At 34.5% G+C, this 16,743-nt stretch overlaps 1 protein-coding gene across 1 annotated transcript in view; it reads right to left on the bottom strand.

Annotated features, from left to right (window-relative positions):
* Positions 1 to 16,743, bottom strand: part of BRIP1 (BRCA1 interacting helicase 1) — a 201,871-nt gene that overhangs the window by 13,421 nt on the left and 171,707 nt on the right. The window contains exon 17 of the mRNA XM_036911125.2: positions 8,919 to 9,031. Coding sequence (XP_036767020.2) covers positions 8,919 to 9,031 — 113 coding nt within the window. The remainder of the gene's footprint in view (positions 1 to 8,918; positions 9,032 to 16,743) is intronic.

Here is a 16,743-nt window from a genome sequence, read left to right on the forward strand (position 1 = left end):
CCCAAGGTTATGTTCATTATTCTTCAGTCTTTTTGTTTCTGTTTCTTAGACTGAATAATCTCAATTAACTTATCTTTAAATAAAATGATTCTTTCCTCCTCCTGCTCAAAACTGCTGTTGAGACCCTCTGATGAATTTTTTATTTTAGTTATTGTACTTTTCAACTCCAGAATTTCCATTAAGTCCTTTTAAAAAAATTTTATCTCATTATTGATATTCTCTAGTTGGGGAGACATCATTCTCATAGTTCTCCATAGTTCTTTAAACACATTCCTTAGTATGTCTCCATATTTAAAATAGCTTTGTATACTAAGTACAATGTCTGGACTTCCATAGGGACACTTTCTATTGATTGCTTTTTACTCTGTATATGGGCATAAACATTCTTCGGTCTTTGCATGTGTCATTTTTTTAAAACAGTAATTTTAAATAATATAATGTGGCAACTGTAGAAATGAGATTCTTCCTCTCAAGGATTTTTGTTGTTGTTCTTGTGACTTTTTTGAAATAATGCTGTGTAGTCTGTATTCTGTCAGGTATGACCATGGCTAAGTCAGCTTAGTGGTCAACTAATAATTAGACAGAGATTTCCTTAAACATCCGGAACCAGCATGTCTCCCATTCTTCGCCAAGAGGCTTTGCATCTGTTTTTGGATATGCTTTCAATCCTCAGCCAGGCAAGTAACAACTCTGCTTTACTCTTCACTTCCTGCTTCAGCAGAGCCTCAAGGGCAGTCAGAAGTGAGAGCTTAGTCTCGAGTATGTACACATCTCTGTCATGAGCACTGTCCTACACACATGCACAACCCACTAAAGCCCCAGGAATATGTTGGAACTTCTAAAGCCCCCTATGTACATCTCAATTCCCAGCTTTTCACTTTAAGCTGTTTAGTTAGTCTATTATTTGCCCCAATTTTTACACATTGTCTCAGGAAGCTGTGAAGTTAACACTGCCTGGATTAGCTCTGAGTCAGGTCAAATAAAGACAGCCTGGTGAATGGGGTCTTCCAGGGAACCACCAGACAGGTTCCATAATGACAATTCTCCAGGAATAAAATCTAGCCCTTCTAGTAGTTGGAAGGTTGCTGGCTTACACCATGATGAAAGCTACTGTGAACTTGGAAAGAGGGAGATGAAAACTGGGCAAGTTAAATATGCCACAAAGCACACTGTTCCTAATGAGATTCAGCCATTTTCATGAATAAATATTTCCTGGAATGCTATAAAGTGGTTTATTTACAAAATTTTGAAAAAGTTGATTCTAGCTATTTTGTGTTTTCTCATTATTTTGATAAAGAATTTTCAGAGTCCTTAACTACATCATTTTTGTAGATTTCACCCAATTTGCTAATATTTTGTTGAGAATATTTTCACCTATGTCACAACAGATTTTGGTTTGTAATTTCCCCTCCCATCCCTCTCTTTCCCTTCCTTCCTTCCTTCCTTTCTTTTGCTCACTCCCTTCCCTTCCTCCCTCTTTCTTCTTCATAAAATTAATTGGAAAGGATTTCATCAATTTTCTAGAAGAGATGATGTAGAATTGGTGTTATTTCTTCATTAAATGTTTGGTAAGGTTTGTCAATGGGGTCTTCCAGGGAACTGGGTGGAAATTTTTTTAGAGGGTTTTCGATTAAGAATTAAATTTCTTTACTAGAGGATTACTCAAGTTATCTATTTCATCTTAAATTTTGGTGTTTTGAGGGAGTTTAGTAATTAGCCCGTTTCATCTAAGTTGTTGAATATATGTGTACAGAGTTTTCCCTACACTTTTAACATCTGGGGGTATAAGTGTCACCTCTTTTATTGCAGATATCGATAATTTGTAGCTCTCCTTTTTTGTCACTTACCCAGAGGTTTGTCAACTTCATAGTCTTTGAAAAATCAGTTTTATTGACTTTTACATCTAATTGATTTTTTTTCTTTTTTCTTTCAACTTGATGGATATATATTTAGTTCCTGTTTTGTTTGCTTTACATTTAGTTTCCTATTCTTCTAGCTTCTTAAAGTAGAAGCTTAGATTATTGATTTGAGACGTTTCTGCCTTTTCAAAATGAACATTTAATAATATAAATTTCCCATTGAACAATGCTATAGTTACAGCGCACAAATTTTGATGTTGATTTTCATTTTTGATTAGTTCAAAATATTTTATAATTTTCCTAAGACTTCCTGTTTTACCTATGGATTATTTAGAAGTATGTCCTTTATAATTTTTTAAAATTATGTTTTATATTGTGGTACATAAAATAAAATGCAGAAATCTTAGTGTACAGCTTGATGAATTTTGATATGTATACAAACTCATGCAACCATCACCCGGATACAGATATCAAACATTCTACTTTTTCCCGTTCACCTATTTCTCCATCCCCTCAACCCTGCCCCCTAAGGCAATCACCAGTCTGTTCTTTATGAGTCTATTTCTGTTTTCATTTGCTTTTCTCGATTCTACATATGAGTGAAGCCATATGGTATTTGTCTTTCTCTGACTTATTTTACTTAGCATAGACACTCTAAGGCCATCCATGTTGTTGCAAATGGCAAGATTTCGTTCTTTCTTATGGTTAATCTTCCATTGTATACACGTACCACATCTTTCTTTTTATCCATTCATCTATTGATAGTCATTTAGGTTGCTTCCATATTTTAGCTATTGTAACTAATGCTGCAATAAACACATTGGTGCATTTATCTTTTTGAACTGGTGATTTTTTTTTCTTTGAGTATATTCCCAAAGTGTAACTGTTGGGTTGTACAGTATTTCTACTTTTAGTTTTTTCAGAAACCTCCATACTGCTTTCCATAGTGACTATAAAAAAGTATGTTCTTAATTTCCAATTATTTAGACATTTTTTCTGTTATCTTTCTGTCATTGATTTCTGGTTTAACTCCATTAGGGTCAGGATACACAATTACTATGATTTCAATTCTTAAAAAAATTTTTTATAAGTTTATCACTTGGGATATGGTCTATATTGGTAAATGTTCCTTGTGCATTTGAAAAGAACATTTATTCTATTACTGTTGGATAGTGTGCTCTGTAATGTCAATTCAGTCCAGTTGATTAATAACATTGCTCAAGGCTTCTATAACTTTATTGGTTTTCTGTTTACTATTTCTATCTATAACTGAGAGAGGAATTTTGAAGTCTCCAACTATAATTGTGTATTTGTCTATTTTTCTATTCAGATTTGTCACTTTTTGCATCATGTATCTTGAAACTCTGTTTTTAGGTGCATACACATTTAGGATTGCTATGTCTTCTTGGTAAATGGACCCTTTTATCATTATGTAATTTTCCTTTTTTAATACCCCAGTTGTTTTTTTTTGCTCTCAATTCTATTTTATCTGACATTAATATATTTATTCCAATCAGGTTATCAATATTTTGCATTTCAGTCTTCTTCCCCAGTCTGGCTGCTTCTACTTACTTTTCACAGTACTCAAATAGCTGCTACATACACAAAGTATGCATACTCGATATTATCTAGATTTTAAACCTCCAGGTTATTTTTTTTTTTTTTGAGGGTCACTGGAGTTTATTATTTTTCACAGCAGTGTCATATTCCACTATATAAGTTTATTTACTCACTTTCCTTTTCTTATAGTTAGGAATCTGAGGGTTTTTTTTTCTCTTTTTTCATTCATTATGAGCAAGTGTTCAAATTTACAGGATAATGTAAATTAACTTCTAAGTGGTTATACTATTTTTTTTTTTTGAGAGGGCATCTCTCATATTTATTGATCAAATGGTTGTTAACAACAATAAAATTCTGTATAGGGGACTCAATGCACAATCATTAATCAACCCCAAGCCTAATTCTCAACAGTCTCCAATCTTCTGAAGCATAACAAACAAGTTCTTACATGGTGAACAGTGCAAGGGCAGTCATCACAGAAACTTTCGGTTTTGATCACGCATTGTGAACTATAAACAATCAGGTCAAATATGAATATTCGTTTGATTTTTATACTTGATTTATATGTGAATCCCACATTTCTCCCTTATTATTATTATTATTATTATTATTATTAATAAAATGCTGAAGTGGTAGGTAGATGCAAGATAAAGGTAGAAAACATAGTTTAGTGCTGTAAGAACCTCCAGGTTATTTTTAAAGTGGTAATACTGGATTTGTGAATTTTAGTTTTAATCAAATATACAAGCATAGTTTAAAAGTCAAATAGTATTATAACAGTTACAATAAAAAACAGAACTCATCTTTTACCTACCACACCACACCCATCTAGTTACTAATCCACAAACAATTATTTTTAAATCTTAGTCCATTTAGTCACTTACCTCCATATTTCTAAATAACGTTTATACTATTACAACTTCTTGGTTTTTGAACTTTAAAATTATATATTGACTCTTCCAATAAAAGATATTGTTTATCTATATTACTGATACTTTACCACCTGTCCATTCTCCTGGTAGAGTTATATCACAATTTTTATGTAAATCAGTATTTAGTGGATTACTATTTGCAGATGAGTTCCATGGTGTACTATGATTACTTTTCTTATACAAGATTTTTTGCCTTCTCTGGAGTTAATAACTGTTTCTCTCCTTTTTTGCTTAACTTTATGTTTCCTATCATTTATTAATTCCCAAAATTTGCCACAGCTATAAAAATTCTTCTCAGTATGGTCAAAGTCTCTATCCTCGGAAACCAATTTAGTGACTACTGTGGGCTTAATGTACAGCTGTCATCTCAGAGCTCCTCCTGATTATTTTGGGAATTCTATTTTTCTCTCTTCTGGGTTGGAATTTTAAGCTTCCTACAACCTTGATTTTTATCCTTCTGAATTTTCTCTTACTTCATGGAACATATCTTCTAGTAGCATCCTAAGAAAGTATGTATTTGAAGTATATGTTTTAGATCCTTGCAAATTGAAGGGCTTACTCCATCTTACAGTTTATTGATCATTCGGGCTTTAGATTTCAATTTTATCTTCGAAGATTGATTCTGCCTCTAAAATTTGTTATCATGTTCAAGTCTAGGAAATTTTTCTTCTTTTCTGTTCTTGTTTCATGAAGACAATATCTTACCTCTTTGTAGTTAGTACTGATATATATATATTTAGTTCCTATTTTCTTAAATATATATATATATATATATACATATATATATATATATCAGTATACATATATTTAAGTTTTCTTCTATCCATGTGTTGGCAAACTTAGCCTACAGGGAAAATTTGGCCCATATCTTATTTTTGTACATCCTGCAGCATAGGAATGATATTCACATATTCAAAGGGTTAAAGTAAAAACAAAGAAGAGTTTGGATGGAGACTCTATGTATCCCCAAAAGCCTAAAATATATATTGTCTGGCTCTTCACAGAAAAGCCTTGCCCACCCCTGTCCTATAGCACTCCTTCTGTTTTCTACACATTGTCCCACTCTGCTTTTGCTTTGTTGGTAATGTTTTACTATTGTTTTGGTCTCTGTTTTACTTTACACATTACAGACTTTGAATATCCACTGAAGACTGCATTTAATTAAGAGTAAGAAACTAAAACACTGATTGGCAGCTCTGCATACATAGGTAGAGCTTACAGACTGGGAGGCTTTGCAGTAAGGTAATCAGTTAGGAACAGGGCCACTTTGCTACTATATGTAAGTCTTTACTCATGGAGTAGTCAATTTCCCTAGAGAAGAATACTGTACTTTCCTGCTCTGGAGTATAGTATGAGACTGTCAGCCTATTCAGACTTGAGAAGAAAAAGGGGATGGAGTTCTCACATTCAGTAGGTAGACTTTTCTTAACCTCCCTTTAATAAGTCCCTAGTTGTACCTGGAGTTGAAGAACATACAGACTTTAGTTCAATCTCTCTATAGAGTAAACCTGGGTAGGGAGGAGGACTGTCTAACTACCACATCTTATACTAACTTAGAACCAATCCTCTTGAATTTGACCATACTTTAACTAATACTTTAGAGAACTGCCATGTCCTAAGCTTTCCCATGCCTGAATCTTGAGGATATTATCTTTCACAACTGTGTAAATTTTAGCTTTTTCTTGCCTGCTAAGCCAATCATTCATCTGTTTTCCAGTGTTCAAAATTTGTTGACATCTCACCTGTCATTGTTTCCTCTCCCACTCATTAACTCTGTAACTTTGACATTTTTATTCCTTTACTGTCATGGTATTTTCATCAGGGGTGAAGATTAACATAAATGTTTAATTTTCCCAATATACTAAAACATCTAAATTTTTTATGATTTTTGGTATTATTTTAAAGTAATCATAGATTCTGAGGGATCACACCACAATATTAGTCAGGATAGGAAAATATTACCATATTATAGAACAGCGTTGAAAATCAATGGAAAGTCAGGATGCCACTCTATTTGGTTCCACTTTGGTTTATGTTTAAAATGTCTTATGGCAGAAAAGCATTTAAGGTAACAAAACAGTTCAGAGAAAAAGGTTTCACTTTTCCTTTTTCCATTGTTTTCATACTGCCTTGCTCAAATGAATTATGCCCACTTGAGACAAAGATTATACTTTTAGTAAAGCAGACCTGTAAGGAAACTCAGTGCAGTTGTAACAAAACCATCTGGTACATTCCCAAAGGCTGTTATTACATTTCACAGACTTGCATTACTTCAAATACTCTAACAGTCCCATGTGGGCTTAAAAAAAAGATTTTTTAGACTCAATTTGTTTCTGCTTACTTTAGACCTTCTAGACTTATTCCTTATAAGAAGAGGGTCTGAGTATAAGCACCTTTTTATGTCAATCATACACTTTATGATTTTTATCAAGCGATGTAAAACATTCACTTGATTTTTAGGTGAATATGTTTCTTTGCAATAAGTTGCTACTTGTTGAAACTGTTTCCCTGAACACCGATATAATGACAGTTGGGCTATCCATTTTTTAATTAATAAAATACTAAAACTACAGTATTATATATCAATATTACTAACACATGCTTTTTATGAAATTCAACAGTATGCTTTGAAGCTATAGAAGCTTTCTGACCTATACAGTATAGTGGGAAAAGCATTGAATCTAGCACTTTCCACTAATTCAACAAGAATTTATTGAGCAATCTATGCCCCAAGCTGAGACATTGTTGGTTGCTAAGAATGCAAAACTGTATAATACATGTTCAGGGAAGGATATATATATATATATATATATATATATATATATATATATATATAAACAGGCTATTATAAAACAGTGAGATACATGCTATGATAAAGATAATATATAAAATGTTATGGGTTTCCTAGGGAGTAAATAACTCTACTTGGAGAAGTAAAAAACAGTTTTTATAGAGGACATGACTGTCAACTAGGTTTTGATTGGTAAACTTGCCAGATGAATTGTATGGAAGCTTGTATGCCAAGGCAAAAACTAATAAAAGGATACAATATCTTTAATAGTGTAAAAGAGAGATGTTTAAGTTTAATAGTGAGAACTTTAGTGGATAGAGGTAGGGTATAAGGATGAAGATGAAAAAGCAGTCCTAAGCTTTTAAAAGTAGGTAGGGCCAAGATGTGAAGATCCATTTAGTAGCTATGTGACTATAGATAAGTAATTTCATCTCTCACTATCTGTTTAATATATGTAGAAAAAGTTATTAAATGACATAGTAGGATACATATGTACTTTTGCTTCAAATTTTTTCTTGAAATTCAAGGCATTGCTTATATTAAAAGGAAAAAATAACCAACTAAGGTAAGAATATTACTTTTGTGAACTAAAGCATAACTAAAAGTCAAGAATTAAAACATATATTCAGGCTCCCCTAGAAACTATTTGCTGAATATTAAAATTCAAATAAAACAAAACAAAACAAGTCATTTAACAGGGATAGACAGAGTAAGCAAATGAAATGCTTCAAGAACAATATGCAGTGCAACCTGATGACAAATATCAGTGGGATTTCTAAAGACAGGGGCAGCAGCTTAACCACGTCAACAGAACCACAGAACTGAATCATTCCGTTTGAAGAGAAGCACCTGTAGAATATCACTCTGAAAAGATAGGGAACGGCGTGGGTGATGGGTTCTGGGAGTTAAATCGAGCTTTGCATTCCTATGTCATCAGCTATATGTAAATGGGCTAATGTGAGTGAAAATACTGGAGAAAAATCTAAGTTCTGTAATTGGTTAGGTCAGATAGTGGTAACTGTGGGTCTTTTGGCTGAACTGAAAATACATCAAATGGTCAATTTTCATGATTTGATTCTTAACTGTTGTTCTTTTATTTGTATTATCTGAAAGCCTTACAGCCTCACAAGGAAAAAATCATTACGTGATTAAACTAATTACAATTTCAGAGTATATAAAATATTATAGAAAATCTAATAATTATACTGCTTATAAATTAAGAACTGATGCCCTACAACATGAAATCATTATGGTGATTTAATAACTAGTTCCACAAAGCACAAATATTAAAGGACCAGAATCCTTAGAAAAAGGAGTATTTTAATTAAATTTTCTTGTTACTGTAAATTCTTTAGTACTTATGTGTGTGATTTTTTTTAGCCCTTCTTGAATTGCTTGCTTTTTACCCATAAAATCATGATCTGGGTTCTGAGGCTCACAAGATAAAACTTTTATTGTTTGATAGTGAGATTCTACAGATATTTACTAAGCACCTTTCTGTGACATTCATTGTTTGACCAGTAATCACAAATCTTTAAACTTCAGCAAATGTTGAACTCTGTTTTGAGTTTCATTCATTTCATTGACTCTTCAACTTTCACTTGTAACATCTATCTATTCACATAGGTATATGAAAATATACCTATTCCTAGGGTTCTAGTGAAATAAAATTCTATCATATTCATTATAAGGAATAAGTAGCAAAACTAGCTCTACATATAGTCCTGGTCACAGACAATACTGCAGATACATTATATTACATTTCACTCCACTTACCTACCTAGGGCCTGGTTTAAGGCCCTGTATGCTTGAATTTCATACCATTGACGACCAGGTAAAAGACCTCTCGATTTTGAATGCTGGTCATTATATCGTTGCTTTAGTGCAACCTAATAATTTAAAAATACATTAAAAATAGAGTGGATAATTATTCATTTAAAAAATCATATTAGCTTGTAACATTTTGAACTTCCATCATTTTATTATAATAGAGAGGTTTGGTTTTTCAGTACTTCTCAGTTCATTTAAAATATTTCTATTCATCTTTACATTCCCTGAATTCCTACATGTACATTATTAATTAGCTGTATTTAGAAATAATTTACATACTATAAAATTCACAAACTTCCAATATACATGTAGAGAAATTCTAACAAACGTATAGCCATGTAACCACCACCACAATCATAATATAGAATATTTCCAGTACCCCCCAAAATTTCCCTCCTATCCCTTTTCAGTCAATCTCTTTTACTGCTGACCTGTTGACCAGTGGTCTGCTTTCTGTTTACCTTTCCTAGAATCCATGTAAATGTTATTCTACAGTAGGTAATCATTTGTATCTGTCTTTTCCATTTAGCAGAGTGATTCTGTAATTCATTCATGTTGAAACATGTATCAGTAGTTCATTCTTTTATGGTTATCCAATCTGATAATCTCTGCTTTTTGAGATGTTTAGACCACTCATATTTAGTGTACTTACAGTTATGATTTGGATCAAAACTACAGCAACAAAATACACATTCTTCTCAAGTACACATGGAATATCTTCCAGGATAGATTATATATTGGGCCAAAAATAAATCTTAAGAAATTTAGGAAGATTGAAGTAACATCAATCCTTTCCAACCACAACAGCATGAAATTAGAAATCAATAACATGAAGAAAATTGGGATATTCACAAATATATGGAAATTAAACAATACATATGTGACCCACCAATGAGTTAAAGAAGAAACCAAAAGAGAACTCAAAAGAACTCAAAATCTAAGTACAAATGAAAAAGGAAATAAAACAAACCAAAACTATGGGATGCAGGAAAAGCAGTTCTAAGCGAGATGTTTATAGCAATAAACACCTCTGTCAAGAAAAAGAATCTCAAATGAACAACCTAACTTTATACCTGAAGAAATGAGAAAAAGAATAAACTAATTTCAAAGCTAACAGAAGGAAAGAAACAACAAAATGAGAGCAGAAATAAATGAAATAGAGACCGAAAAGCAATAGAAAAGATCAATGAAACTAAGAATTGGTTTTTTTAAAAGGTAAACAAATCTGATAAACACTTTGCTAACTAAGCAAAAAACGACTCAAAATTATAAGAGTAGATTACAATTGACACTACAGAAATACAAAGGGTCATATGAGATTACAATGAACAATTAGACACAAACTGGATAACTCAAAACAAATGTATAAATTCCTAGAAACATACAACTTACCAAGACTGATTCATGAAGAAATAGAAAATGTGAATATCTTGTAACAAGTAGGAGACTGAGTCAGTAACCAAAACTTCTGAAAAAGAAAATTCCAAGACCAGATGGCTTTGTTGGTGAATTCTACCATTTAAGGAAGAAGTAACACTAATCCTTCTAAAATGCTTCCAAAATATTGAAGAGGAAGGAAAAGTTCCAAACTCATTTTAAAAGGCCAGCACTACTCTCGTACCAAAGGCAGATAAGGACACTAAGAAAAGAGACAGTTATAGGCCAATATCTATAATACAGTTGTAAAAATGCTCAACAAAGTACCAGCAGAGTGAGTTCCATAGCATATTGAAAAGATCATATACTATGATCAAATGGAATTTAACCCTGGAATAAAGGGTTAGCTCAACATATACAAATCAATAAATGTGATATACCACATTAACAGAATTAAGGATAAAAACCATATGATCATCTCAATAGAGGCAGAAAAAGCATTTGACAAAACTCAACATCTTTCATGATACAAACTCTCAACAAATTAGGTATGGAAGGAATTTATCTCAATGTAATAAAAGCTATATAGACAAATCCACAGATAACATCATACTCAATGGTCAAAAGATGAAAGCTTTTCCTCTAAAATCAGGAACAAAATAAAGTGCCCATACTCCCACCACTTCGATTCAACAAAGTACTGAAAGTCCTAGGCAGAGCAACTAACTAGGCAAATAAAAAAAGAGAGATAAAAGGCATCCAAATCAGAAAAGTACAAGTTAAATTTTATTTATAGATGATGTGATTTTATATGCAAAAAACCCTAAACACTCTACCAAAAAACTGTTAGGATTAATAAATGAATTTAGTTAACTTGTAGGATACAAAATCAACATAGAAAAATCAGTCGTGTTTCCATACATTAACAATAAACTATCAAAAAAAGAAAAAAGAAATCAGGAAAATAGTCCCATTTATAATAGTATCAGAAAGCATAACATACTTTGGAATCAATTTAATCAAGGAGGTGAAAGATCTTTACACTGAAAACTGGAAAACATTGATGAAAGAAATTGAAAAACCACAAAAAAATGGAAATATCCTGTGTTTATGGATTAGAATTAGTATTGTTAAAATGTTCTTACTATCCAAAGTGACCTACAGATTCATTCAATCCCTGTCAAAATCCAAATGGCATTTTTTAAAACCAAAATAGAAAAAGAATCCTAAAATTTATATGGAGCCACAGAAGACCCCGAATAACAAAGCAATACTGAGAAAGAACAAAGCTAGAGGCAACACACTTCCTGATTTCAAACTATATTATAAAACTTTAGTAATCAAACAGTATGGTACTGGTATAAAATACAACACACAGGCCAATGGAATAGAATGGAGTCCAGAAATGAATGCATGCATACATGGTTAACTAATCCTCAACAAGGGCATAAAGAATACACAATGGGGAAAGGATAGTGTCTTTAAGAAATGGTGGTAGGAAAACTGGATATCCATGAGCAACAAAATGAAACTGGATCCTTATCTAACACCATACATAAAAATCAACTCAAAATGGAGTAGAGATTTAAATGTATCACCTGATACTGTAAGACAAGTATGAGAAAACAGGAAAGCTCTTTGGCTTCAGTTTTGGTAATGATTTTTTTGGACCTGTCACCAAAGCAAAATTAAGTTGGATTACATCAAACTAAAAAGCTTCTGCACAGCAAAAGAAATAATCAACAAAATGAAAAAAAAACTATGTAACAGGAGAAAATATTAGCAAGCCTTTTATCTGAAAAGAGATTTATATCCAAAATATATGACGAGCTCATACAATTAATAACGAAAAAATCCTTAATAACCTGATTAAAAACGAGCAGAAAACTTGAGTTTTTCCAAAGAAGGCATACAAATGGCCAATGGGTATATGAAAAGGTGTTCAACATCACTAATCATTAGGGAAATGCAAATTAAAACCACAATGAGATACCACTTCAGACTTATCAGGATGGCTACTATCAAAAAGATAAGAGATAACAAATATTGGCAAGGGTGTAAAGAGAACGCTTGTACACTGTCGGTGGGAATATAAGTTGGCAAAGCCATTATAGAGAACAATATAGAGGTTCCTCAAAGAAGTAAAAATACAGCTACCACATAATCCAGCAATCCTACTTTTGGGTATATATCCAAAAGCAATGAAATAATTATCTAGAGAGGTATGTGAACCCCCATGTTCACTGCAGCATTGTTCATTCACATAGCTAATATATGCTAACAATCTAAGTGTTCATTGACAAATGAATAAAGAAAATTTAATGTTCTCACAAAATGGAATATTATTCAGCCACAAAACGCAGTAGATCCTGCAACAACATGGATGAAGCTGGAAGACATACTGAGTAAAAGAAGCCAGGCATAGAGAGAAATACAGCCATACTCTCACTTACATGTGGAATCTAAAAAAAGTCAAACTCAATGAACCTGAGAGTAAGCAGCTGTGGGTTAGAGAAAATGTGAAAATGTGAATTGGGAGTAAAACTTTTCAGTTATAAGTTAAATAAGTTCTGGGAATCAAATGTACAGTATGGTAACTATACTCAGTAACAGTATATTATATACTTGAAATTTGCTAAGACTGTAGACCTTAAGTGTTCTCACTCAAAAGTGACATGGTAGCACTCAAAAAATGGGAAATACATGAGGTGACAGATGTGTAAATTAATATTACCGTAATTTTACAATTTAAATGCATAATGGAGGGCGGCGCCAAGATGGCGGCATGAGTAGAGCAGCGGAAAACTCCTCCCAAAACCACATATATCTATGAAAATATAACAAAGACAACTCTTCCAAGAATTGAGACCAGGGGACACAGGACAACATCCAGACCACATCCACACCTGCGAGAACCCAGCACCTTGCGAAGGAGGTAAGATACAAGCCCCGGCCCCACGGGACCCGAGCGCCCCTCCCCCCAGGTCCTGGCGGGAGGAGAGGAGTCTGAGCGGGGAAGGAGAGGGAGCCCAGGACTGCTGAACACCCAGCCCCAGTCATCTGGACCAGAGCACAGAGAGTGCATGCGTGGGGTCCTGGATACTAGGGAAACAGGGCAGCAAGTCCGGTGAGCAGGTACCGGAGGCCGGCGCCAGAGAACAAAGGAAACAAAGGAAAGCGAGTGGCCATTTTTTTTTTTTTTTCGGTGAGTGCTTTTTGGAAGCCTTAAAAGGACAGGGACCCCAATATGAGGGGAAACAGGGCAGCAAGACTGGTGAGCGGGTGCCTGAGGCCGGCACCTAAGGGCAAAGAAAAGCGAGCGTTTTTTTTTTTTTTTTTTTTTTTTTATTTTATTCTATTTTTTTGTCGTTGTGTTTTGGTGAGTGCTTTTTGGAAGTCTTAAAGGGGCAGGGCGGGACACTTAGTTCAGAGGTAGGGAATCTGGGGATCTCTGGGCACTCTATCCCCCTGGGCAGCAGGGAGCACGGATGCCCCTTACGGAGATAAATAGCCTCCTGGCCGCTCGACCTCCAACGCGGCTCCACCATTTTGGAGTAGCTGCCCAAGCCAGGCCACGCCCACAGCAGCAGTGGAGATAAACTCCATAGCAGCCGGCAGGAAGCAGAAGCCCTGTCCATGCACAGCTACACAGCACAAGCCACTAGAGGTCGCTGTTCTCCCAGGAGAGGAAGGCCACAAACCAACAAGAAGGGAAGTTCTTCCAGCTGTCACTCGTCACAGCTCTGCAAACTATTTCTATCACAATGAAAAGGCAAAATTACAGGTAAACCAAGATAACAGAGGCAACACCAGAAAAGGAGACAGATGTAACCAGTCTCCCTGAAAAATAATTCAAAATAAAAATCATAAACATGCTGACGGAGATGCAGAGAAATATGCAAGAGCAATGGGATGAAGTCCGGAGGGAGATCACAGATGCCAGGAAGGAGATTACAGAAGTGAGACAAACTCTGGAAGGATTTATAAGCAGAATGGATAAGATGCAAGAGGCCATTGATGGAATAGAAACCAGAGAACAGGAACGCATAGAAGCTGACATAGAGAGAGATAAAAGGATCTCCAGGAATGAAACAATATTGAGAACTGTGTGACCAATCCAAAAGGAACAATATCCGTATTATAGGGGTACCAGAAGAAGAAGTGAGAGGAAAAGGGATAGAAAGTATCTTTGAAGAAATAATTGCTGAAAACTTCCCAAAAATGGGAGAGGAAATAATCGAACAGACCACGGAAATACACAGAACCCCCAACAGAAAGGATCCAAGGAGGACAACACCAAGACACATAATAATTAAAATGGCAAAGACCAAGGACAAGGAAAGAGTTTTAAAGGCAGCTAGAGAGAAAAAGGTCACCTATAAAGGAAAACCCATCAGGCTATCATCAGACTTCTCGAAAGAAACCCTACAGGCCAGAAGAGAATGGCATGATATATTTAATGCCATGAAACAGAAGGGCCTTGAACCAAGGATACTGTATCCAGCATGACTAACATTTAAATATGACGGTGGGATTAAACAATTCCCAGACCAGCAAAAGCTGAGGGAATTTGCTTCCCACAAACCAACTCTACAGGGCATCTTAAAGGGACTGCTCTAGATAAGAGCACTCCTAAAAAGAGCACAGAACAAAACACCCAACATATGAAGAATCGAGGAGGAGGAACAAGAAGGGAGAGAAGAAAAGAATCTCCAGACAGTGTATATAACAGCTCAATAAGCGAGCTAAGTTAGGCAGTAAGATACTAAAGAGGCTAACCTTGAACCTTTGGTAACCACAAATTTAAAGCCTGCAATGGCAATAAGTACATATCTTTCAATAGTCACCCTAAATGTTAATGGGTTGAATGCACCAATCAAAAGACACAGAGTAACAGAATGGATAAAAAAGCAAGACCCATCTATATGCTGCTTACAAGAAACTCACCTCAAACCCAAAGACATGCACAGACTAAAAGTCAAGGGATGGAAAAACATATTTCAGGCAAACAACAGCGAGAAGAAAGCAGGGGTTGGAGTACTAATATCAGACAAAATAGACTTCAAAACAAAGAAAGTAACAAGAGATAAAGAAGGACACTACATAATGATAAAGGGCTCAGTCAAACAAGAGGATATAACCATTCTAAATATATATGCACCCAACACAGGAGCACCAGCATATGTGAAACAAATACTAACAGAACAAAAGGGGGAAACAGAATGCAATGCATTCATTTTAGAAGACTTCAACACACCACTCACCCCAAAGGATAGATCCACCAGGCAGAAAATAAGTAAGGACACAGAGGCACTGAACAACACAGTAGAACAGATGGACCTAACAGACATGTATAGAACACTACATACAAAAGCAAAAGGATATACATTCTTCTCAAGTGCACATGGAACATTCTCCAGAATAGACCACATACTAGGCCACAAAAAGAGCCTCAGTAAATTCCAAAATACTGAAATTCTACCAACCAATTTTTCAGACCACAAAGGCATTAAACTAGAAATTAACTGTTCAAAGAAAGCAAAAAGACTCACAAACACATAGAGGCTTAACAACATTTTCCTAAATAATCAATGGATCAACGAACAAATTAAAATAGAGATCAAGGAATATATGAAACAAATGACAACAACAACACAAAGCCCCAACTTCTGTGGGACGCAGCGAAAGCAGTCTTAAGAGGAAAGTATATAGCGATCCAGGCACACGTGAAGAAGGAAGAACAATCCGAAATGAATAGTCTAACATCACAATTATCGAAACTGGAAAAAGAAGAACAAATGAGGCCTAAAGTCAGCAGAAGGAAGGACATAATAAAGATCAGAGAAGAAATAAACAAAATTGAGAAGAATAAAACAATAGCAAAAATCAATGAAACCAAGAGCTGGTTCTTTGAGAAAATAAACAAAATAGATAAGCCTCTAGCCAAACTTATTAAAAGAAAAAGAGAATCAACACAAATCAACAGAATCACAAATGAGAACGGAAAAATCATGACAGACTCCACAGAAATACAAAGAATTATTAAAGACTGCTATGAAAACCTATATGCCAACAAGCTGGAAAACCTAGAAGAAATGGACAACTTCCTAGAAAAATACAACCTTCCAAGACTGACAAAGGAAGAAACACAAAAGTTAAACAAACCAATTACGAGGAAAGAAATTGAAACGGTAATCAAAAAACTACCCAAGAACCCGGAATTTTATCAGACACACAGAGAAGACATAATACCCATTCTCCTTAAAGTTTTTGAAAAAATAGAAGAGGAGGGAATACTCCCAAACTCATTCTATGAAGCCAACATCACCCTAATACCAAAACCAGGCAAAGACCCCACCAAAAAGAAAATTACAGACTAATATCCCCGATGAAT

The sequence above is a fragment of the Manis pentadactyla genome, chromosome 4 (genome assembly GCF_030020395.1).
Source record: "Manis pentadactyla isolate mManPen7 chromosome 4, mManPen7.hap1, whole genome shotgun sequence".
Classification (NCBI taxonomy): domain Eukaryota; kingdom Metazoa; phylum Chordata; class Mammalia; order Pholidota; family Manidae; genus Manis; species Manis pentadactyla.